The sequence below is a fragment of the Tribolium castaneum genome, chromosome 7 (genome assembly GCF_031307605.1).
Source record: "Tribolium castaneum strain GA2 chromosome 7, icTriCast1.1, whole genome shotgun sequence".
NCBI classification, from domain to species: domain Eukaryota; kingdom Metazoa; phylum Arthropoda; class Insecta; order Coleoptera; family Tenebrionidae; genus Tribolium; species Tribolium castaneum.
The window spans coordinates 5,100,131-5,126,499 of NC_087400.1; the positions used below are offsets into that span (position 1 = coordinate 5,100,131).

Genomic DNA, 26,369 nt, shown 5'->3' on the forward strand with positions numbered 1-26,369 from the left:
TTTTTTGCAATCGGAGGAAGCTTTGCTTCTACAGATAATTTGCCCAAAAATAATTTTTTAAAAATGAGTCAATAATAAACTTATTTGAAAAAAAAACAGAAAATTTATTAAGGGTCAAAGAACTTATTTTTTCCTAAAAAATCAAAATATCTTGAGAAAACCAAAACATTGCTTTTGAAATGTTAAGTTAAGATGGGAATAATTGGCTCTAGAAGCTCTAGAAATGTAAAAATCAGAAGAATTTTACGAAAAATTCGCCAAAAAATATTTTTTCTAAAAATAGTGACAAAATTATTTCGAAAAACCAAATAGTTTACAATTTTTTAAAATCGCAAGTTCTTTGTATATAATCTTTGTTTTCTGCAAAAAACAAGAAAATTGTACTCAGATTGTTCGACAAAAAAATTAGAGTGCTCTAAAATTGAGTGGCACGAATGATTTTGGAGCACGACGAAGGAGTGTCTTATAAAACGAGTGTAATATACTATTTTTTCTACTTTCTATTTTTGTTGTTTGTTTTTGTTTAGTTTAACTTATCAAAATCTCTTTTAAACTATTTTATCTTAGTTTTGTTAATTGTTCGACTTTTATCAATAAACCAATTGACACTGTTGACAGATCGTTTTTTTGTTCGACAAATGAACAAGAGTGCTCTAAAATTGAGTGGCACGAATCATTTTGGAGCACGACGAAGGAGTGTCTTATAGAACGAGTGTAATATACTATCTTTTCTACTTTCTGTTTTTGTCGTTTGTTTGTGTTTAGTTTACCTTATCAAAATTTGTTTAAACTATTTCATATTAATTTTGTTAATTATTCGGGCTTTATCAGTAAACCACTTGACGCTGTTGACATATCATTTTTTTGTTCGACAAAAATAATAAAAGTGTTCTAAAAATGAGTGGCACGAATGATTTTGGAGCACGACGAAGGGGTGTCTTATAAAACGTGTGAAATATACAATTTTTTCTACTTTCTATATTTGTTGTTTGTTTTTGTTTATTTTAACTTATCAAAATGTCCTAAAAACTCTTAACTTCTAAAAATTTACTAAAAGGAGTTGCACAAAACTTTGCTTTTTGAAACTACTTTCACTTTCACAATGAACATTTTGTGAAACCAAAGTAAAAAAAAATATATAAGTTATAAAAAGTTATTGTCTGCTGACAATTATTTTACGAAACATCTTTGATAAGCATTGATTTTTGCAAAAACAAAAAAAATCACGTATGTTTCGTCAAAAAATAAATCGTCTAAAAACAAGCAATGCCAAGTTTTTTTTGAAAAAAAAATACAACAAAATTATTAAAGCTCTAAAACTTATTGTGGGTTCACAACTTTTTTGCAGTCAAACAAAAACAAAAATGTATGAAGTTTCAAAAAACTAAAAACTAAAGTCCTGCTTCTTGCAAAAATTACAGATGATTTGTTAAAAATAATTTGTCTAAAAACAATTCTTAAAAAATAACTTGAAAAAAAAAAATTAAAAGCTACGGAAGAAATTACAAAGTAGCGTAAATGTGTTATTACTTTTTAAAATCGTTTCTGTCGTCTATAAAAAAATTTGTTTTCGCAATTGATTCAAGACTTACCTTTTTCATTTTTAAAATTTAAATTTTAACAATTTGTGAAACAATTTAATTGGTCCCGAAAAATAAAAAAGTAACTTTAGCAAGGTCAGCATAGCTTATTAGTTACATATACATATTAAAAATTTAAGTGTAGGAGTTTGTCTAGGCAAAAAAATGGTTTTACTCTGTACATGACATTTTTTTTTTGAAATTTTGACAGAGGACAGAGAAAATTATTCATGGATTAAAAATATTTTTTATGCAGTTTTTTTGAAGGAATATAAATAATTGTATTATTCTATAGTTTTTATTAATAAATTATTCTATAATTTATTGTTTTTGGTTTTTTCGCATTCGCCCTTTAAAATTTTCATATCATGAATATCTTGCTGCAAATCAAAAATTTCCTGAATAAATTAATACAAAATCAAACAAATACCACCTTAAATACCAGTGTAAACAAAATGTTACTTATGCAAAAGAGATCGAAAATTTATAGTGTATTTTACTTTTTCTTTCAATATTTTTATCTACACTGGCTGTGTTGTTGGAGTTTTTATCATACATTTAATCTCTCATTGTCACTATAATCACGCTAATAACAACCTATCGTGATATTATGTTCCGGTAGCTAAATACTTGAACAGTTCCCACGATTTGGAATTTGAAATACCAAAAATCCGCCTTAGAAATAAACAAGCCAGACCTTCCCAAAGTCGAGCCTTCACCTTGCTTCAAAGTGGCACAATAAACTAACAAATTACAGAATTATCGACTTTTGTGTTAATCAAAATGACGCCGGAGGCTCGAAGACGGTTATTGTTATTACAACACGAGACAGCAATCAGCAAAGACCTTGATCAGGAACGAAATAAAAGCTGTGGTCATTATACAAAAAATTATTGCGGGGGAAGTAACTCAGCTAATTCCGAATAAAGCCAGAGTAATCGATTGACTAAACTAAACCTCCTGACTCTATTTTTTTAGTTTTTGTAAAAATAACAAACGAAACCTTGGAATAAATAAAACTAATGTTGGAAACTTCTGAAAGTCTGAAACTTCAGGAACTTTCATTTGCATATAAAGCTTTTGTAGGTACAAGCTTTTTTTTTGTAAGAATGCAAGTGTTTTCACACGAAAATAGGTTTGTAATTGTTACGGGTTTCCCTGCTGTTTTACACAACGTAGGCGTCTCATAATTTTATTGCGTTTATTTATAAAGTAACTCTAAAATTGTATGAAATTTTTGTAAGTTCTTGAAACAATTTTTATAATAAAATGCATAAAATGAAAGAAATTTTATCTATTTTGTGTTCCAACTGACACCTTAAAAGAGTTCTCCAAATCTCCACCAGCCTGTAAATACCGTATTCTTAGCACTGATAAGTTTGTATTGAATTTAAGTGATAAGGAGACAATATGCCAGCGATATTTGATTTTCAATAAAATATCTAAATTAAAAATTCAAATGACTTGTTTTGAAATGTAAATTAAGAGGAACTGGCTGTTTTTTATTGCGACATTGCCGCAGAACTAAGCGGCAAAAATAGTACTAGATATTAAACTTGTATTTAATGACTGGTAAAATTATTCTCTAATAATTTGTGAATATGCAAAGAAGCTGGTCTAAACAAGTTTGTTAGCTGGAATTTCGATTTTATTTCAGAATAAGAATGAGCTCGTGGTCTATACGGAATCTCAATAGTTAACTGAATTTTCTTAATAGTAACTTTGTACAAGTTGTAAGCAAATAAAGTCAAACTTAAAATAAGTTTTTTTTGTTTTATCTAGTTGGGTTTATTTTTATCTTCTGGAGGAAGTTAATTTTTGAGGTCGTGTTAATAAATATTAATAAGATTATGCTCATATTATAACTAAACTTTCTAAATTGCTATCAGTCATATAATTACCAAATCTACGATATGTTATTAAAAGTTAGTGGAAAGTGGTCCAACTATCACAGTTATGTCAATTGTTATCATGGGCATGAAAAAAATCTGTTTGAATTCATTAAATTTTTTAATTAGGTATTTCTTAACTACACTTTTTTTTTTCGTAATTGTTACTTTAGAACTTAAGACTTCAACTACAGATTGTTTCGAGTCTTACGATTTATTATTCTCTATGAAAAGCAATTTGTTCGCTGGTGCAAGGCCTTAAAAAACTGTCCAGACAAACGCCAGCTGGTTAAAATTGTGTTTTTTTTTCATCAGTATATTGAACGTTTGAGAGACTTGATAATAAATAGAATGATTAAAACTTGTATTTTTTTGAAATGGATAAAATATGTGCAAGGAGTACATAAATCTACTTCGAATTACGAATTCTGTTTTATTAAATAAAAGAGCAAATTGCTGTTTTTTCGGAAAAACAACCCAATTTAAAAACAAGAATTTAGATTAAGTTAGCGTTTCTTTGATTCGTTTGTATAAATGTTTGCAAAATAAGGTTTTATTCCATGCGATCGTATTTAAGGCGGACTTTTATTCCTTCACTTACAGAATATTCAATAATGAGATTGTGTTACCTTTCGGTCAATTAAATTTGCACGAATGGTTTTTATTAAAAAAAACATACATTAGAATAATTTGAAACAGATGTTAGACACACACCTACTGCAAGCTCTGGAATGGAAATTAGCAGTTTTTATTTTGTAACTTTGTTACAAGTAATTATCTGTTATTAAAAATAAGTTCTCATACTCGTATTATCTTATTGTATTTTACTGAGTGTTCAAAATTTTATGATACAGGGTGAGTCATTGATATTGCTCCTACACTGTCAAATACATCGAAATAAATCAAATGGCACTGCAAATGGGAAGTCAAAGTGTACGTTTTAAAATTAATTTACCCTATACAGGGTGTTTCATTTTTACGGTGCAGCTTTTAACATAGTTTTTTTAACTGGCACCCCCTGTATATTTGTACATATTTAAAAGTGCACTTTATAGGTTTTATAAATCAGTTTAGTTTTTGCAATTAACTTTAACCGTTCAGAAGTTATTTAATTTTTTCTACAATTTTGTGCGTCTGCAGTCACATAATCAAAAAATCGCAGTGTGCTTGGTTTTTGAGATATTGAGTTGGGATTTTGTCTGTGTGTAAACAATTGTCGGGGGTATCTTTTGGCGACAAGACTGTCTATTTTTATTGTAGCATTACCATGCTGTGACACATTCATTTTGGTAAAGTTTGAAGGACCATAACTTGATTTTTTCAAATAGCACTCTCTGTATTTTATTACTGAGTATTATTCAGCATCTTATTTCACATCTTTTTTACCTGTTTAGTTTTTTTCCAAAAGTTGATAGTTTGGGAGATAACTGTGTTTTTCTGAAAAATACACATAACATTTTTTGGATACCAACGTAGTGTGCCATGTAAAACAATAAAACATCAGACTGCGTTTTTTGTACATTATGTTTTGATATTGATGTAAAAACTAATTTTTTATGTAAAATGCATACAAATCCTATCAATAATTTAGATAAGAAATCATTAAATAAAAATTAAAAAAAATCATTTTTATTTAATAATTTATTGTCAAAATTTTTGTAAAATTTATGTCTAGATGAGATTTCTAGGTATGCATTTTACGCGAAAAATTCATTTTTACAATAAAATCAAAACGTTACGTACTATAAATGCCATTTTGACATAATAATGTCAAAATGTATTGTTTTTCATAGCACGCTATATTAGTATGCTAGAGATTTTGTGTGCATTTTTCAGAAAAATCGAATTATCTCTTTAACTATCAACTTTTGGAAAAAAAACTAAAGAGGTAAAAAAGATGTAAAATGAGACGCTGAATAATAATTAGTAATAAAATACAGGGGGTGCTTAAAAAAATCAATTTATGGTCTTTCAAAATTTACCAAAATGAAAGTGTCACAGCAAGGTGATGCTACGATGCAAATGTATGGTCTTGATACCAAAAGATACCTCAGATATTTGTTTACCTACGGACAAAGTCCCAACTTGATATCCCAAAAACTAAGGGCACTGTGATTTTTTAATAATGTGCCTGCAGACGCACTAAATTGTAGAAAAAATTAAATAACTTCTTAACGATTAAAGTAAATTGCAAAAACTAAACTGATTTATAAAGCCTAAAAAGTGCAAATTTTAATATGTACAAATATACAGAGGGTGCCATTTAAAAAAACTATATTAAAGGTTGCACTGTAAAAATGAAACACCCTGTATAGGGCAAAATAATTTTAGGACGTACACTTTGACTGGAAGGTTTACATTTTTGATTTTTTATTCTTGTATATTGAAAATTAATATTTTTTACAATTTTTTAAGCTGTATACTATAACTTTAGATATTTTAAAACTGTCAATCATATTATGCTCGGTTTATTTTAATACTTTTACAAAAAACTTTTAAATTATTCGGAATATGGGACGCCCAGTAGATTCCACTAAACAATCCAACAAGTGCCGTCTGTACGTGAAGGCGAAGCGTCGCAAAAATACCAAATTTTATGTGTTTGTGTGCAAAAAACGTCCAGCTTCGTTTCATAAATTTTATATTACACGCCAGATCAAAAAAGACAAAACTCGTCGCAACCTTATCTCAGAAAATATGAAATTTGAATAACGTAGAGCAAAAGCTTGCCTTAATGGTTATTATTCTACCACCCCAAACATTTTTTATCTGACCTTAGGAAAAAAAATCATTTGAGTCAGCTCATTTCCGTGTCATTTAGTACTGAAAGATTAATCTTACGGTGGTGTTAAATCGTATCACCTTTCCAATACCTCGGTGTCTGATTTCGTTTCGGACAATTCGATCGGAATTGATTGCTTAAATTAGAAAATTGCTGTTTATATCCTTGATCCCTGAACGCCCACTACTCATTTTACTTGAGCTCTAAAATTAATTTCGGTGCTTTATTTCAGTGAAATTAATTTGTCAGTGGTGTAGGTTATGGTTGAGTTTTTGATCGGCTTTCAACACAAATGGGGAATATTACCACAGTTTCATTTCTCCCCCCTTTAAATTGCTACTGCAGTGTGATTAAATGGGGAGGAGTTTGGAAAGAAACTATTTCTTTGGAGACTGCTGCTGGTTTCATTAGAATAAATGGATGGTTTTAAGGGGTGACATAACACTTTGCAATAATAGCTGGGGACTAAACTCAAATGTATTGAATAATTTGTTAATGCTTGTGCATTCTACGCCGAATATTTAGTCAGAAACACCGTCAGGGTTGAGATGCAAGTAAACAGCAGCCTTTAGTTGTTAGCTGGCTTGAGCATAGATGCTGGAAGGCATGCAAAGTTCTGTGAAGATTTTTGCCCGTTTTTTTGGATTGTTGTTTGTTGTTTACTAGGAGCCAAAAATTTTGAACTAACATTGATTTTAAACGTTTTTGTCTCTCCTTACAAATGAGTACACACTATAAAAACATTAACACAATTATTAAGAGCGAAGCGAGTAAATTTTTTTCACAAATCAGCTCGTAAGCTTTACTTTTGGGATTAAAGTTAAAATGAGTGGAGCAGGATCTCACAGTAAATATTTACCAATTTAGCTACAAACAAATTACAACTCTATTGTTGATTTAAACACAAACAAAGCAAGCTCCATAACTTTCAATGCGAGCTTTTGATTTGATTTTTTTTAAACGATAGGTCTCATTATAAAGCACATTCAATTCAATTGTATACAAGATGTTCGAAAATAAAATAATAAATCGAATTGTTTTTCCAAAAAAATTATCACAATTTTTTATTTTGCTAAAATCTTGTAATTTTCAGAAAATCGTAGTAGGCGCTAAAGATGCGCTAAGGCTTAAGGAATTGACTGGAAAAAAGTTTGTTAAATTAGCTTGAATTGTTCTGAAGTTATAAATTTGTTTGTGCGGTTATGCATGACGCTATTAAAAGCTTTTATTTAACTTGCTTTGTTGTCTGTCTGTCTGTTTCATATGTTTGAAGCTAAATTTGAAAGGGTTTTCGTTGTCCCATTGAATTGAATTTTTGCATACTTACTTAATCTGCGTGACAATAATAAAAATAAAAAACACTTTTTTTATTTTTTTTACTCATAAGTGATATAACTCATATAACTCAAAAACTATGACAGATAAGTTAAAGAAACACGGGTGTTTTATACTTTATGTACCCTGTATTTCTAAAATTATTCATTGTGATTGCGGAATTTTTAGTTGAAAATACCTACATCAAGAAATAAATACAGTGAGTTCAAGAAGTTTTTAAATCAACTCTTGCTGTGAAATTGTGAACGTATGTTGATTTCTTACGATTCATACGACAATACTGGCGTTGGAGAAAATTGCAAATAGCGCGTTTGACACTTCAACAGAATTTATAAAAGACAATAAAAATCTATACTCTAAATTCCACAGCAAGAGTTGATCTAAAGACTTTTAAACGCACCGTATTACAGCCAGGGTATTATGATATCCAAATGTTTGAAGTGAATAGAATATGCTGTGTTGTGGTTTGTTTGGTATTACATTGTTTGTAGAGTTGTGCGAATTAGGGTTACTTATTGTGCTAATTATGGAAACTGAACAGAATTATTGCAGAATATACAAAAAAAATGCTTTACAATGAAATATTTCTGCCGGCAGTAACATAACTTGTTACGAATGAAATAAGTTGTTATAAATGGGCAAAATTAGATAAGGACAGTTTTAGCGGGCGAGACGCAGTCGAGTAGCTTACAATAATTTTGTGTCGCTTTTTGAAAAAACAACAATTTTTAAAAATTAAAAATAATATTGTGATGCTTAAAAATTTAATTTTTGTTTTATGGCAAAATTATACAGAAAAAATGAACTGTACATCTTTATAGACAGCAAGTGTACATAAATTGAACCCTAGCTGAATTTCTACAGTTTTTTTTTAATTTACAGCAAATTTTAGTGACTTTCTTGAATTTAAATTTTGTCGCCAGAATAAAAGAAAAAAATGTTAAAGGCACTCACTCGCTATTGCTCGTCTGTGCTTTAAACAGTATCAATTATTATTTATTTATTAAGAAATAAAAAATGATATTAAAAAAAATAAAAACTATGCCACCTATTGTAGTTATTTGTTACAACAAGACAATAAAAAAATTGTTCATCTAGGTTAACATACGTTTTAAGAGAAAAAAGTTATTGTTAACTCTTCAATTTTTATTTTGAAAATTTAATTGAATAAAAAATAAGACATTTTTTCTATCCTTGGAGTTAAAGTGCTATTTTATCGACTCAAAAGAGTTGATAAAGAAATATAAATTAACATCAGCTATGAAAAAAACATTTTTTGCTAACTTAACAAAAATACACAATTATTGGTTTTCTTCGAAACTGAATATGAGCAACAGGTTGCTCGTTAACTCGTTACATTAGAAGTCGTAATTAACGTAGGCAACCTTTTAGATCGTTTCAAATTACTGGTTGTGAAAAATTCAATGAATGAAACCTTAAACAAGGATAAGCTTCTCTAGACCACAATTTAAACCTCCAACTAGCAAGACAAAGTTCTACAGCGCTTTTATCCATACTTGTAAAGCTTTACTTCAACGCTAGTTTCAATTTACATAAGCTTCCAACGACACGTTCAAAATTAAGTTTCGCTACGATAGTGCTTTTTTCCCATTGAGTTATCCTAAATATATCAGGCCTGAATAAAAAGTTCCATGAGCTGAATTAAATTACAAGACAAATAAGTATGAAATGAAATTCTGGCCATACCGAAATATGTAAATAAATTGTGGCGGTAAAAAAGTAATCAAATTGTGGCAAGAATAACAAATATTTGTGTTTCTTTAACTTGTAAGAGAAACACAAAGTTCGCTTCAACAAATTAGTGCTTGAAGAAGTTAAAAGAAGTTCATTTCAATTAAATAAGAATGTTTTATTAAGTGCTAAGTAAATTAAACTTTTGTCTTTAATGGATGAACTGCTTAAATATTCTTTGGCGCGTTAAGACCACTTTAAGTTAAAACGGGTCTTAAATAAAATAAGGAGACACAAACGTGTTAATCCCTCCAGTCATAGAGAACTTTTCAGTTTTAAACAAGCACACAAAAAGTTTAGCTAAATTTATTGTCGAACGGCTGCAAATGACACTCATTTTGCATGACCTACTTTACATGTCCAAAATAAGGGCATTTAAAGAACGATTTTTCAAATTGCAACTCGTTTTTTTCAAGTCAGGGAATGTTTTTGCAGTTAATTATTGTGCATACTTTTTATAGACAGTCGAAAAATTTGCACATAATATAGTTCACCTTTCACCTTGAGCACTGAAGCCGGAGCAAAGTTATTAAAAGTTAAACGACCTTTTCCACTCATCTAAATCACGATTATGTGCCTTTTCACTCTCTTTGAGCAAAAAAACTTAAAGAATGAATATGGAGGAAATGAGATTTTTTGTATTTATGGCGCTACGAACCCTTTAAATAAAAGCAAACGTCAAGGATGTTTGTGTGAAATATTTGGGGGTTTCTATTTAGATGCATGTATGTTAATTAATTTTTGCATAAAGTTGACATCAGTTGGTTTTGTCTCGATTTAAAACGCTTTTTATATTAAATTTTTATTGCTGTCAGCTTTTCAGAGTCAGTGCTTTGCTTTTGCTAAAGGAAGGTTTAATAAATTAACATTTTTACTTATACTCGTGTTTAAATTGATTCGATTGTTCATAATTTTTTACAAATCCAACTTAATTTTTGCAAAAAATAATCAATTTTTAAAAGTTTTTATTTAACTTGCTTTGTTGTCTGTCTGTCTGTATCATATTTTTGGAGCCAAATTTGAAAGTGTTCCCGTTGTCCCCATGAATTGAAATTTTGCATACTTACGTAATTTGCGTGACAATGCAATCCCAGATGGGTAAATACCCCATAAAAAAAGTTAAATAGGGTTTTGAAGTTTTAGGTTACGTTTACAAAGGGGTTTTCGATGTGTACATACCGTAACTTATACCAACATTAACGGTATGTTGGTCATTGGGAAATATATTAATATATATATATATATATATATATATATATATATATATATATAATTGTATTATTGGTATTATTGTAATACCATTATTTTGCTTTTTTGTGCAAACTTGTTTAGTAGCAAAATAATGGTATTACAATAATACGACGAAACTAAATCTCAGAGAAAAAGACGCTCAGAATAAGAAGACTAAAAATCAATAGATAAAAAAATTTAAAAAATGTTTTTTTAGACAAAAGTTTTTATTCAAAAGATGCACTAAAAAGTAAAAGATAATGTTTTTCTATCAGAAGAAAATATTTTTAAATTTCAGAGTAAAAAACGCACAGAATACGAAAAGACTAAAAAACAATAGATAAAACAATTAAAAAAGTGTTTTGTTAGACAAAAGTTTTCATTTAAAAGTTGCACTAAAAAGTAAAAAATAATGTTTTTCTATCAGAGGAGAATATTTTGCTTAATATAATAGCTTTTATAAATTTAAAAATCTTAATTTGTAAGCAAAAATATTCTCTTCTGATAGAAAAACATTATCTTTTACTTTTTAGTGCATCTTTTAAATAAGAGCTTTTGTCTAAAAAAAACATTTTTTTTTAATTTTTATTTGCGTTCATACTGAAACAATATTTTGCGTCGGTTTTATGGAAAACGTGTAGCCTGAAAACAGAGATCACAAAACGATCAAGTGAGCTTTATTTTCAACTTTGTGGAAAATCAGATGCCACGTCCTTGGACGGAAATAAAATCCTCGTAGACGTTTTAATAATTGACAGTTTTACGGACAAAATGAAAAATTGCTTTCGTTTTCTATTTAAGGAAAATTCCATATATCGTTTTAACTTCATAAAAATATTTTTCCATATTTAGTATTGATTTCCGTCTTAACAAAAACACAGGCAACATTTTCTGTGAAAGAGAAACTTAATGATTGTTTTTATAATAATTACCTCGTGTTGTCATTTATTACAGATACTTATCGATTTTACCCGCGCTGATAAAGTCCATTTTTTGGCTAAACTGTAATTTGAAGAAGCTTAATGTCAGAGCAGCTGACGCCAAACCTTTTTTAATAAGCTGTTGAAAACTCAAAGTCTGGACTTTGTGGTTGAAACGCAACAGTTTTATCAGATTTCAGCAAACTTTGAAATTTTATGTATGATTTGTGCCAAACTTGGTTTTTCTTTTAGTGAACAATTTTTGATTGACTGGTGCAATGCAGCAGAAGCGCTTAAAAAAGTTAAAAGCTAAAGTAATTTTACCCGGCGCATCCACCAAATTTTCACGAAAGTTATGCACTGAATTGAATGGTTCAAATTAAGTGGTGCGTTTGTAGAATTCAGTGGCAGTTCTATAATTATATCAAAGTTTAGCCCACCTTTATTTAAATAAGAAAATGGAAATCTAACGCAAACAAACATTTCCATTCTTACTTTCCGGATGTTAGGCAAAGTGCTGTCACTAGATGGCACGTTTCACTCAGAATTAGATAAATCAATAAAAAATGCTCATATTTTCTTTTGTAAGTGTACAAAAGTTCGTTTTATGTTAGCCGTAAAAGCACTCAAATAAATCTTGTCTCTATTGCTATCTGTAAAGTGGCAAACACGCAATGCTGCACCTAAGTTATTTTCACTGTCGTTGTTTTGGAATTAGTCTTGTACAGATTATGTCGAAAAGTTTCAAGTTAAGCAAGCGAGTTTTTTCTTTGCAGTTGCTGTCGTGGTGGCGTTCTTTATCTGTTGGGCTCCTTTCCATGCCCAGAGGTTGTACAGTCTCTACTCAATGAAGTTCGAAGGACTAAATCATTCCGTCTATTTGAAGATATACGAAATTGTCACATACATAAGTGGGATCCTGTATTACATCTCAGCGACAATAAATCCAATCTTGTACAATATCATGTCTGTAAAGTTTCGTGAGGCTTTTAGGGTAAGTTTTATTGCCTACATGGATAACCGAAACGAGTTGCACGAAAGCTCTAGGCTTAGTAAAATTACTTTACTTTTTGGTTGGTTCAAGGAACAAAAATTGGCACTTATTTTTAATTACACTGGTTTATATGTTTGAGTGAAGTCTGGATTTTAGGCAGCAAATAACTTGAATGAACTAATTGTGCATACTTTCTTTACATTTACAAAACATCATTTAAGTGAATATGGAAAACCTAAAATCTGGTTTGTGATAAAACTTGCTAAAAATATTGCTCGCAACAAAGAGTTTTCAAAACAATAAAAGTTAACATGCATAAAAATTATTGAAACTGTATAAAAATTAGGTTTTTTAACATTTTGTTTGCAATTTTTGTTTTTCTAACTTTTAAAATACCCCTAGTAGCACACTTATATAACCAAGATGTAACTTTCCAATATAACCGTTAGCTCCCAAATGTGACGCTTTTATAAGCTTACTGTTAGTTAACCACCTTATCTAACCGTTATCTACGCGCGGTTATATAACTCCTCTTATATCTAGGTTATATTGCGGATATGTGCCGTTATCTAACTTTTATCTACGAGTGATTATATTTCGGTTATATAATTTCCTTTACATCTCGCTTATATTTCGGATATGTTTTGTGATCTAACCTTTATATTACGCTTATATAACCGTTCTTATATTTCTTGTATAACTTTTAAAAAACTGTACTTTACTTACATGATAGATAATAAAAATGGATGATTATTTACGTGGTTGCAACACTAAGAAGTTAAGAAAAAGCAAAAATAACTGTTGAGTGCATTTTACCACCAACAAACCAGATATTGTTTAATCATATAACCAAAAAATTTTTAGATCACTTATTTTGCTTTGTAATTATTATTATAAAATGCCGGCGAATATTAAATATAACTGTAACATAACCATGCTTAGATCACCAATATATAAACTGAATATAGCATTACATATATAGCAGTTATATAACCGTCACATAACCTTTGCTGTATACGCTAGACATAGCTATGGTTAAAACACTGGTATATAACCTAAATCTAGCTTGGACTATATTGCTTAAGAAACAAAACGGTTATATAACTGTAATATAATCATGGTTATATAACCGTTATATAACCATGGTTATATAACCGTTATATAATTATGGTTATATAACGGTTAGATAAGCTAAGTCTAACATAGCCAATGGAGAGATTTGTGTATTGTGGTTATATAACGTTATATAACCGAAAAAAACAGTGAAACTGTGCTACTAGGGATATAACTGTGTGTTTTTTAGCTTTAATTTAGGATTTTCCTTTGTTATTCATTGTAAGCTATGGTTATTTGGTGTTGTTTTGCACTTTTTTTAACTCGAAATTGTGTTGGTGCACTTTAAGTTTTTTTTATTTTTATGTCTAGACGAGTAGCATTTTTCTTAATTCAGTTTCTGTTGTTTTTTTTTGCTGTTTTTTTAAAAAACATTGGGTAATAATTTAAATTTCTTAGGAAATTAGGAAAAATTTTGTACGTAATGCGTTATGAAATGCCTATTATTGTTTAACTCAAAAATTTGCAAAACTTGTCCGATGAGCACACTTGTTTTGGCAAAGAATATGCTCGTTAAACAAAATCGGTTTTTTCATAACTGATTACGTAAATAACTATTTCCTGATTGTATTTTGTTTGTTTTGTGTAATTTTGTCTTTTAATATGTTTATCGTACTGCTTGTACAGGGTGTTTCACCTAAAAGCTTCTGACTCTAAAAAAATTTAAACAATTTAAAATTTATTTTACAACTTTGCAACATTATACTATAACTGGTTGGTTTATACAGTGAGTTTTAGTGAAACATCTTGGATAGTTATTTTAATTGGTTAAGTACGTCTTCTATTTTCTATAATAGTAACTTAGATGTGACGTAAATTCAATGTTTTTTGTCAAAGTGTTGGTAAACCTTTTTATCGCCACACTTGCAACGCTGCATTGGCAATATTTTTTGAAGTGAAATACGTCATAAACGTTTGATCTTTGTGTAAAATAAATGCTTGTGTTAACACAGAGCACGACTAACAAAATGTGGGTCAAAAGTCTTTACTATTTCATAAAGAAAAAACCTGAAAAAGTGGCGATAGAAAAGTCTCGAGCTAGTGTAACTTTTTTCAGAAGGTCATTTGACGCAAACATGGTTGAAGCTCTTTCAATTATATGAAGCTTACCTAATACAGAAAGATTAAAAACAGAACTAAAAGAGAGATTAATTTCTAATGGAAGACCGAGAAATTAAATGAAGTAAATACAATAAAGTTTATTATTTTAAATAAATAATTTGTAAACTGGAGCCATTGGCCCCATTTTACCTCACTTGTTTGTTTGACCAATAAACCAGAAAAGCCATCACAACACAAATCGATTTGTGGTGAAAAATGTAATCTTGACTTTGTCACAACTGAATGGCCAATAAGAATATACACTACCTGTTTAGCTGACACTTATTATAGGTGGACTAGAAAAGCTGACTGCTCGGAGATTCGCATAACCATAACACGGGAAACTTCGGAAATATTGGAGCATAAATTTTTTGATCAGATTTTTCTGCTTTTGTTGACAGAAATTACATTACAATTTTATTTTTATAGTAGATTTTAGGCACAATAACTTAAAGCGTTTCTAGTCTGTATTTCTTAGGAAACGTTCTCACGGTGCTGCTGCTTCTACCAGTTCAAGGCCAACCGACCCCAAAGATCCTATTCAGTTCTCTCCAGGTCCGCCCAACGAGGTCCAGATTCTACAGACTCAGGGAGGGATGACCCTAGTCTACAGTCGCACACCTCCGTTACCCAAAAAACATCCCTAGAATCCTACAACGGAGTTGTGCATTCGGGACTGAGAAGGTTGGTATGTCTGTTTGCGAGCTTTCAAGTTAAAATGCTTTGTTCAGTTAGATATTATTTTGGCTATCTGGAAGCTTAAGTTTAAGCATTTTTGCTGTTCTTTAATTTTTTTGACTCAAAAATTAAATAGTAATTATATTCATTAATCTAATACATTTCATTAAAAAAAATATTTTTTTACACTGCAAGTAGTTTTATATTCATAATTGTATATAAATTTTCTGTGTTTTCTAACTCATAACGCCTCAACGTAAAAACATGAAATAAAAATGTTAATCAGTCTACCAGAGGTTTAAAACTTAAAAAAAAAAAATGTTTGCCCGGCGCCTCCACCATTTTTGTGCCCAAATTTAAATAATTAATTTAATTAAATTAACTAGAAAATTATTTCGTGAAGACGATGTTTGGTTAAAACGAACAAATTCTAAAGTCCGTTGAGTGTTCGTTATAACCAAGTTTCACTGTACATCAAATGAACCTCGTTGTGCAACAAGGAACCAAGTGTTTTTTCTTCGAAACGAAAAGAGATAGACTCATAATAGCTTATATAAAGTTACATTATTTTTTTGCGTAGAATCCAATTATGCAAAAATACATAGGGTGTTCCATTTAAAAAAATATAACTTTGGTTCACCACCCTGTATACAAAACTCTATGTACAATAAAAATATTTTTACTTTGTGGACTAAAAGTCGATCTATCGGATAGTGAAAACGGCATGGCAATATTTCAATTAATAAAAAAGTTATGGACTGGTTACGCACCCCTGGGTCACCCTGTATGTATTGAGAATGTTTTGTTCATTATTCTATTGTTACCTTAATACACTCATAAGTAAATAAAATGCAACAATAATGCAGTATTCTCTTTCTATACAGAGTGATTCAGATAAGATAATGAGCCTGATGTTTATCTTATCTGAATCACCCTGTATAATAGGTATAACGGTCCAATTTAGAGTAAACTAATAGTAAATAATTTGAACTAATTAACTACACTGACAAACAATATCCGAAAGAATGCAATATGTGTTTTCTAAAAAGATTTGATTTTTCAATATAAATACTTCTGTGTTTGTTTTTAATTCTGTTCTACACTAATTTAAGTTTATTAACAAATATTTGCTTTATTGCTGTTGCTCGTAAGTTTCTAGAGAAGGTATTTGTATGTTTTAGTAATTTAGGGACGATGAAAAGAATGTTTATTTGCATTTCATTTTTTTTATTTTAAAACCGGTTTATAGAAGAATTTAAATTGAGTTCGGTGTTAAAAGCAACTTGCAAAACATATTTTTCTAGACGAGAATATTTTATTTTACTATTTTGAAAACTGTGGATAAAACACCATTTTATCGTTTATGATGGAATAAAAAAATATTTAAAGCAAGAAGAAAATAAAATAAAAATGTAAAAAATAGTAATTTTGCTCAAAGGGCTTATGTTTTTTGCTTTATTTCTTGAGGAATTATGTTTTTTGTATTTTATGTGTTTTTATTTGTTTTATTTATTTTATATATTTTATTTATTTTATTTATTTTATTTATTTCTTTATTTTTTTTATTTTATTTATTTTATTTATTTTATTTATTTTATTTATTTTATTTATTTTATTTATTTTATTTATTTTATTTATTTTATTTATTTTATTTATTTTATTTATTTTATTTATTTTGTTTATTTTATTTTATTTACTTCCTTAATTTTATATTTCTACCAAACAGATAAAGAAGTGTGTACTATCATTTTAAAAAATATTTTTTGTAAATCGTAACACTCTTATGTCAAAAATATGAACTGTCTGCGTTATGTTTTGTTCAGTATAAAGATGAGATCAAAAGTTTAAAAATGTTGAAATTTTTACGGATCTTGAACAAGCGAGATAATATGAAATTTAATCTGCACAGAAAATAACAAATTAATAAAGAGATAAATAATAAAGAGAAAGATAAATTAATCTGATTTCTAACTTAATTATTTGAGTGGCGTATTTTTTTATATCTGTGTTATTTATTCCACAAACAGACTATTGTGAAGAAAGGGTTTTAACATTCCACAAAGAACAATTCCGTTCAATACTCGTTACTTACAAGCGATTTACCTTTATAAGCGCATAAACAACTACAAAGAACAGACGTTTAATAGTCATTTAACAACTCCCCGATAAATCAAACACGGAGAAAAACTTTTTTACTTTGTCGCCCCAGTTTTTCGTATTGTTAAAAACTAATCTGATAAAGTTAAGGTTGGTATAAACCTGAAATAATTAGTCATTTTCTGTAACTCCCGGCAAGCAATTAAGTTCAATTTAAACTCGCTGAAACGTACTTTCCCTTAAGTGTAATTGATGATCAATTTAGCAGAAAAAACACGATCCGAGGAATTACTCTCGTTAGAATAAAAGCTTGAACAGGATTTAAATCAATTTAAAAATGCGAAAGCTTGCTTTCAACTTTAAACAAGGAAAAGTTTAGTGAGAAAAATTACCTGCACTCGATGCAATTTGGGTCAAGGATCTACTTGCTGTTTTTTGCACATAATTACTTACCCAAATGTGTTTAAACTGGTTAATAATGTTTCTACTGCCTATTTTAATAGTTATTGTAGTATAATACAAGCGACAGGAAAATCGTGCTCTAATTTACTTTGATTAATGTAAATTTTGACATGAAACTTGTTTATAACGGAACTCTGTATAATTTATTTGTTTAATTTTGGTGGATGCGCCGGGAAAGTTTTAAAATATTTATAGAAACTTACTCACGGCTAGATATTTGTTTTCCAAAACAAATGTTGACACTTTTTAATATACGTTAAGGTCGGCTTTAAGAAAACTTAGATTTAATGAAAAACTTTTCAATTTGTGATCCGCTTAAAAGTTGGTAGCGTTGTTGACGCCAGGTAAACTAATCATTTATCAAGTGTGCTAAACCAGTGATGTATTTATTGTGTCGACTTACACAGTTTAATTAATAATGTTGTTAGTTCCAAAATTATTTTTATGGAAGCCTGGAATTAATTTTTGGGTTTAAAAATTGATCTCATTATTATGAAGCGCCCAAATGTGCAAACTGCTGAAATAAACTTAAACGCCTCCTGCAAACGACTGTTCACCCAAGATTAATAATCTCCAGTTTCTCGTAAACAGTCAATAAACGATGCTAAAGGCAGTGAATTAAAGCAGGCACCTTGAAGCGAAATTTCTCAAAGATAAAAGTGAAGCATCGCTGCGTAATTGTAAATTCCACTCATTTTACAATGAGATCAGGGTTTGAGAGGCTTCTAGGACCGGTCTAACCAGAATAATTACCAATTTAGATTACAATAAACGTTTGAATTAGAGAAACATTATCTCTGAAATAAGGTAAACCCTGTTGAAAAGATCGAATTTCAATGCTATTTTTAAGACGAGTCCATCAAAGGATTCTGTTTTTGCGAACTGGAGGGAAAACTAAATCTGGAAAAGTATGAGGGGTGTTCTGTACCATCTGTTGGCAAAATGAGCTTATGAAATTTGAATTTCAAGTTCTAACAATTCTCCAAATTATACAGTGAATTAATAATCCAATTAAAAGAACAAACAGCGCTAAATTATTCTCATTATATTGGAAAAAATTATTTACGATACCTAATGCTTTTCTACGTAATGAGAGAAAATAATGCCTGATTTTAAATTTTCAAACAAAATAAAAACATCTCGCAAGTAAGCGCAAATATTTGAACAATAGGTTAAACATTAAAAATAAATTGATCCATATTTTTTTTGAAATGTTTTCTTAACTCTGCGATGTTTGTGCTGATATTGACTGCATTTTTTTACATTTATTATTTTACTCGAACGGTACAAAAAAACTACATGGAATGGGCTTTCAAATTTTAATAATCTTAAAGCCAAAGTCAAGGACGTCCTTGTAACCTACTTTAACAATGTTCTACAACAAAAAACGACTGCATGTCAAGTTTTATAAAAATTGGATAATTATTTTAAAGATACAAAATACGAGTATGTACAAGCTGTTCTGTCTAAACCCCCCATTAGAAATATGGAAAGTTCTAATAAGGACATTTATTTGAAAGTCGGTACTCAGCCATAATCCGTTGAGTTCTGTTCAATGGAAATATTTTCAAGATGGGTGGTACTTCTGGTTATACCGGAAGTCGCTATCAACTTTATTATTTTGAATGGAAAGCTATGTTTATCACTGCGTTTTTGGATCAGTTGAGTTATTTTAAGAAAGTTTTTATCAGTTGTCCGTATACTTAAGTTTAACCGTTTTAGAGATTAAGATTTTTTGAAAATTCTTGGATTTGCACCTGTCACTTAAAAGATCGGTAGCTCTCTTAGTTTTAGAGATTTTGAAATCATATTTGGAGAATTAAAATAGAAAGCCTATGTCTGTTCTCCAGTGTGTTTAAAATTGGAAAAGAAGTTAATAAATCTAAAAATTTTAAGGTTAAGTTTGAACAACTTCAAACACCCATAACTTAATTTTTTCAAATAGAATGTCCAAATTTTTATTTCACTAGATAGAGGAAAATTTTTTGTGCATCGATCTGTATTAGCATTCCAGATACCTATCTGTGATAATTTTCAAGTTATGTTGTTTTTTTTGAGAAAATTTCTTACTAACCGCAGCTATTTTTGCAAAGTTTACCATAAAAACATTTCTGATTAAACAAACGACAAACTCTGTTTAAAATTGTGTTGTACGTCCTATGAAAACAAAATAAATTTATTTAAAAAAAATAATTTGTCACATTTTTTCTCTCATTTCCATGGCAATCTATGAGAAAATGCCTATGGCTAATTATTAAACACACAGATCGAAGCTGAATTAAAATCTTTACGATCTAATGAAATAAAATATTTGGGGTTTGTTATTACTTTTCAGAAATTTGAAAACACCAAAAGAAAGATCTAGGCTTCTTCTTCTAAGTGAGCTAAAAAATATTTCCAGATTTTTTAAAATGGCAGAGTAATCGATTTTTGATCTGGAAGGTGCAAATCCAAAAAAAAACAAAAAAAAATCCAAATATTACTTACTTTTACTAGTAATTAATAAATTTCAGAAAAATTTATATTTCTTTACCTGAATAGTAAGACTTTATTTACAGTCTGAGATTTTGAACCAATGACGTTAATTTTTTCTTATCTTTTTTTTTTCTTTTCTAATTATTGGTTATTTTGTTCAATTATCTTTACATCTGAATAATATTTTACTCTACTCCGATGTTTTATTCAAATATTCTTTGGTAAGTGTATATTTAAAAAAAATAACTGTGTAATTTCTTTAAATTGTTACTGAAGATGAAAATATCTTCCCTAAAACGCTCTACCACTTTTGTATCACGTTTTCGAAATTAAATCTTCTGGAATTGACGTATAATTCAACTTTTTATGCATATCAAATAACTCCACTTTGTGATAAGAACGTTTCCATCGAAGTTATTTTTTATGTATTTATTTTTGTTATAAAAAATCCTAATGGACAAAGTACTTTACAAAATCATAATCTTTTTGAATCTTGAAAATATCAAAGAATTCTTTTTATAATTTGTATCAGAGAATTAAAATTATGTTTTTGTGAAAAAAATAAAACAAATATGAATAGGACTACTGAATTCTAATATTCGTGGGTCCATTAAATCATTAAGTGTTTGGATAAACTTTGGAATAATTCCTCTTTCGTAAAAAGCTTATTTCTGCTTAAAAACCACGAAAAATTAAGGAAAGGGTGTTACAAGGATGTTAGACAATGTTAAATAAAAAAAATATTTATTTTCTGTACTATTTATGCAAGGTGTTTACAAGTTGGTGCATAAGCTTGTTAAGCACACGTTCCAACAAACAGTAAACTCTAGAAAAATAATTAAAAAATCCTCTCAATTATTTTTATTAAGAACTGATTTTTTTCTATTAATTAATACTTATTAATTAATTAATAATGCGTATTGTACTAATTTTTTTAATATAAGATTTTAAAAAAGTGGAATGTTTATTATTATTACTAAGAATTTGTTTTTGGCATAGACAAAATAACAATTTGTTCAGCATTCCATTAATTTTTCAGTCCCAAGTATGAAGTTTGTGTGGAAGAACTCGTTATAAAATGTAAAATGTGTTTTTTTGTTTCGAAGGATACATTGCATTTACATTAGCTTTTTATGAAGTTGCTCTGTGACTCTGAAATTAAGTTGAAAACATTAATATAAAGAACGAAAATAACTTTTTCCAATAGAAATCACTTCACAGTTTTCGGTTCCAAATCAATTAGAAACTCTCATTGTACTGCAAACACCTACATCAGGAAAAAGTTAAAAATACATTGCGTACGAATCGGCAAATATTTGCGCGGAAAATTGTGCTTAGTCGCATTTTCCAGCAAATTACCTTCACATGTAAAAAACCGTCTCTTCAGACATTCCATTTCCTTGGGAGTTTTTTGCCCTGAGCTGATTAAAACGATCGTCTAAATTAAATTTCGGGGCCCAACTTGTTGATCAGTCTAACTTTTCCCGGTCAACGTGCCTGAATATTTGCATACCCCCATCATTCAAGCAAAACTGCTCAATTCTCGCATTATTTCCAGAAATAAAACCTTTTCGACCTTCCGTGGCGCCGACATCGAGGAGGAGGCCCCAGCCGACGCCCCCTGGCTCAAAGACATGCCCGACGCCAAGTCCACCTCCGAGCCCACCACCCCCAAGTTCATATCGATTCACCTCAACGCCGCCACGCCGCCCCACAAAATCGGCCGCTTCTGGCAGTACTTCGAGTGTCTGGCCAAGAGGACGTTGGACGACAGCAAACGCCTCTCGGCTTACTACACCTCCCCGGCCAGAGAGCCCAGCATTCTGATGGAACTCAAAAGCAGCCCCAAGAAGGGCCAAGGCCGCTGCATCAGCCCCTGCGACATCAGCAACAGCAGTCTGAGGGACGTTGAAAACGGGGCCATCGAGGACGAACTGACCACTTACATGAAGGAAGTGAAGCGGAGGGAGATCTACAGCTAGCAGAGGTTGTACAACGAGATCAAGTTGGCGAAAAGGGAATTATGATTTTTTGGAAAAATTCTAAATGTTTCGTAGGTGTTTTAATGTGATAAGTGTTTTAGATGACACAACGAGCCCAATTTTTTTATATACATACATAGATGCTTGCACACCTACTGTCACTTGATTTTTTCCAATTTACCACATTCTTGCCGCATTTGGTGCTCATGTTATTCTAGTCAATATTGTTACTTGCGTTAGGTTAAACAGTTAAACATTGTTGAGTCTGTAAATAATTGTAGATCGAGTGTTACTTCTTTGTTGAATTAATAAAAAACGAGTATTTTTCATTTGTATGATGACGTATTTTAATGTGATAATATTTGTATAATTGTATACTTTAATAAAGTGTTGATTACAAAGGTGATTTATTTGTTTTATGCGTTTGTGGACAATTAAATAACTTGCTGCTACATGGAATTTTTAACTGGGAATAAAATTCATAACTTTGATTTAGGCGATTTTGGTGAAAATTCTCGAAACAAGTCAGTTTTTAATTTTCCATGCCTACTATTTGGTGGAAATAGCTTTTGTTTATCTGATGTCAGAAATGCACAGCCACCTCTAACTTTTTTTTCAAATGTAATGATACATCAAGTGACTCCTCGTATAAAAGCTCTTTTCGCAAGCATTACAACGCACTATCTGTTTTTTGAATTTTTTCAAAGCCTACGTGATAAAAAAATAAAAACCAGTTTTATAAGTTCAACATTATTTAATGCAACAATTAATTGTTCAAAACGGGCACCGTTCCTCTCTTGGGAAATAACATAACGATAGTAGCATGAATTTCTAACATTTTGCAACATTTACAGTGTGATTTGCCTAATTTCAACTTACAAAAATTGGTTTTTATTTTTTTATCGCGTAGGCTTTGGAAATATTCAGAAAACAAAGAGTGCGTTGTATTCCTTGCAAAGTTTTCTTTCACATGAGGTGACACTAGATATACCGTTGCATTTGAAAAAAAAATTAGAGTTGGCTGTGCATTTTTCAAAACAGATTAACACCATCCGCATGCACCAAATAATGAGCAAAAAAAAACAAGATTTTTTTACAAAAATCGCTTATATTCAAGTCACAAATTTAATTTTAGTCAATAATTCCACACTGTTTTAATTTTTTTATCACTTGGGCGTTGACAATATTTAGAAAACAAATAGTGCGTTGTACTGCTCTCGAAGTGCTCTTTTACTTAAGGTGTCACACGACATACCGTTATATTTGAAAATATGTTGGAGGTGGCTGTGCAGTTTTGACAGCAGAAAAACAAAAACCACATCCACCAAATTATGAACAAGACAAAACAAAAAGGGAACAGTTTCTGGAGTTTTCACAAAAATTATGAATTTTATTCCAGTTAACAATTCCACACTGTATTTAAATACAATAGAAGTATACCACAGTTATTATGTTTATATCAAATCAATACATTTTAAGCTTAGTTATGGAATGAACAGCGTAAACCTTTAACTGTAGAGATGGTAATACAAAAAAATTAAATGTTATATAACAATATTTTCGAAAAAAAGATATTCAAAACGTAAATTTTAATGACAAAAAAAAACAAAAAGTAAAAACTAAACAAGAAAAACATTTTGCATTTAAATACAATTTACAAAGTGTTATCCACCAATTTTTAAATTAAATTAAATTAAGTACTTCAAATTTAAAAAAATTAAAGTGGATTTTTTGTCTTTTTTTCACGTACATACGAAATACATCCAAGATTTAAAAGTGTTAACTCAAATATCAAACGTTAACTTAAGAAATAATAATAATAATAATAATAATAATAATAATAATAATAATAATAATAATATAAATAATAATATGAATAATAGCTGTATTGTAAAAAACTAATAAATAAATAATCAGTGTTCAAAAACTTTATATGAAAAAACCTTAATATTAGGCATAAATATAACTAAATAACACACTCTAAAAGTAAACGTTAATGGCAAAAACAACTCTTAATAATAATAACTAAATATTTAAGGATTGCTCTAACTAGTCAAATTAATAACTAATTTGTCTAGAAAAATGGAGACAAGGATGAGGTAAACAATGATTATTACAAAAATGAAGGGAATAAAGGCATTATTTGTTTGTAAAATAAAAAAATCCAACACAAAAAATTTTTTTTCACTTAGCGTGAAATAAAATGTTCTCACTTATATATGGCATCTGCTTTTGCTAGTTTGTAGCAAGACATTAAAATTAAATTAAAAACAAAATCAATAAAAAATCTTTATTTGCATAAAAGTTACAACAACCAACTTTTATCAATTTTATTCAAAATAAAGTGTGACTGTTCGTTGTCGACTGCACTGCTCACGCCTACTGCGACGCTCGTGTAACATCACGTGACGTACAGATGTGACGTCAAAATGCACATCTAGACCTTGTCATTAACAGAAAATTTAGTGACAGAACAGGACATCATCAGAAACATTCACTGTCACTGTAAAAACATTCACTGTATTGGTCTAGAAAAAATTCTTATCAGAATAATTCTTAAATATTTAATTATTATATTTTCCTCCTAGCATAGTAATATCGCCCTTAACGATAGTATCATCTCATTTTTAAATAAAACAAGCAAAGTAACTGTTTATCTTGCTTTAAATTAATAAAAATTAAAATTTTTATTTTTTCATTCTCGTTTACAAGTAACTTTGTTTCAAATGCCCAAAAATTGGCTTAAATTCGCTTGGTATATCTTTTAGTGAAAAACTGAAGTATAATAAAATTTAGTTCCATGAAGAGGAAATCTAGATGGTCATGGACGGTGTATTTGGTAGCTGCTTACTAGGTGGCAGCTCTTGATCAAAATTTAAAATAAAAAACTAAAACCTAACAGCTCAACAGGTGGATGATTTATGAACTTTCAAGAAAATACTTTCAATTCAGTTAAAAGTGATTTAACCTTTAACACCATCTTTTAAGTAATTTTATTTTCCGTTTACTATGTTCGAATAAAACGTAGTTTTAATTCCATTACTTGCGCTTGAACTTTGTAAATTTTATGCAAAGCTTATTAATGGGTAGCTTAAGCGAACTCTACGCTTTTATTTCAAGTAAATAATGAGAAGATTACAGACGAATTGGTTTAATTAAAAGAGAACTCACCAGACAACACGAATTTATTTATGTAACAACAATTACAGGTACAAAATAATTACAGTTAATTAGAAAATGTAACAAATAACAACAAACAACGAGTTGCGGAACAATTGAAAAAATAAAATCTACACAAGTTTCATACACAAGTCCTACTTGCACAGCCTTTTTCTAAAAATTCAGCTCAACAAAATACGTCTGTGTTAATTGACCGAGACTGCAAAAGTGTCTCTGTACAAAAACCGTTCATTTCGCTCGTCAAAAATTTTGTTCCTCATTTCTGGCATAGTGCAGGACTTTGTCATAAGTCCGTTCTCTCGGCTTCTTTCCTCACAGTTCCAGCTCCCAGTTCTTGTCTTATTCCTTGCATTTCTCTTCTGTTCTTCGTCGAATTCTTCCAGCTTCAACACACTTAAAGGGCAGATATGTGTCGGCTGAAGGCTGTGTACTTCCACGACCGGAATATTCTTTTCTGGTGCGTTCAAAGTGGTGAGAGTATTTTGCAATTCGCTGTCAAAAATCGTGACTTGCTTTGGTCGGCGCAATGTTGGTGGTTTTTTCCTTCGGAAGGAAACAACCAGTGGCCTTCTAGAGTCGTGTAGACGTGCCATTTCAGCATCGAGGTATCGAAGTGAGCTCTGGCGGCTGTAAGAATCTGTGTTGCTATGACTGTTTACTTGCGAAGATCGACCCGATAATGTCGAGTAACACCTACCTCCAGGGGTACGGTGGCCTCGACGGAAGCACTGCTTGTACGTGGCCTGAAAAAAAATTTTTTCAGGAAAAAAATTACGTGAAAAACAATTTCGGTAGCATA

General features: G+C 29.9%; 2 protein-coding genes across 6 annotated transcripts in view; one reads left to right on the forward strand and one right to left on the reverse strand.

The window, feature by feature from the left end:
* Positions 1-22,796, forward strand: part of LOC657241 (neuromedin-U receptor 2-like) — a 40,023-nt gene extending 17,227 nt beyond the window's left edge. Inside the window, exons 2-4 of one of the 2 annotated variants that reach the window (XM_008200428.3) lie at positions 12,265-12,482; positions 15,175-15,380; positions 21,967-22,796. In XM_008200428.3, coding sequence (XP_008198650.1) covers positions 12,265-12,482; positions 15,175-15,380; positions 21,967-22,390 — 848 coding nt within the window. In that variant the 3' untranslated portion in view covers positions 22,391-22,796. The remainder of the gene's footprint in view (positions 1-12,264; positions 12,483-15,174; positions 15,381-21,966) is intronic. The other variant, NM_001293589.1, reaches the window with a different exon arrangement.
* Positions 22,797-25,557: 2,761 nt separating this feature from the next.
* The window catches only part of PKr-B (neuromedin-U receptor 2-like), a 44,558-nt gene continuing 43,746 nt past the window's right edge, over positions 25,558-26,369 (reverse strand). For 2 of the 4 annotated variants that reach the window (XM_064357711.1, XM_015983947.2), the window contains exon 4: positions 25,558-26,313. In XM_064357711.1, the coding sequence (XP_064213781.1) occupies positions 25,756-26,313 (558 nt within the window). In that variant the 3' untranslated portion in view covers positions 25,558-25,755. The remainder of the gene's footprint in view (positions 26,314-26,369) is intronic. The other 2 variants (XM_064357712.1, NM_001293570.1) reach the window with 2 other exon arrangements.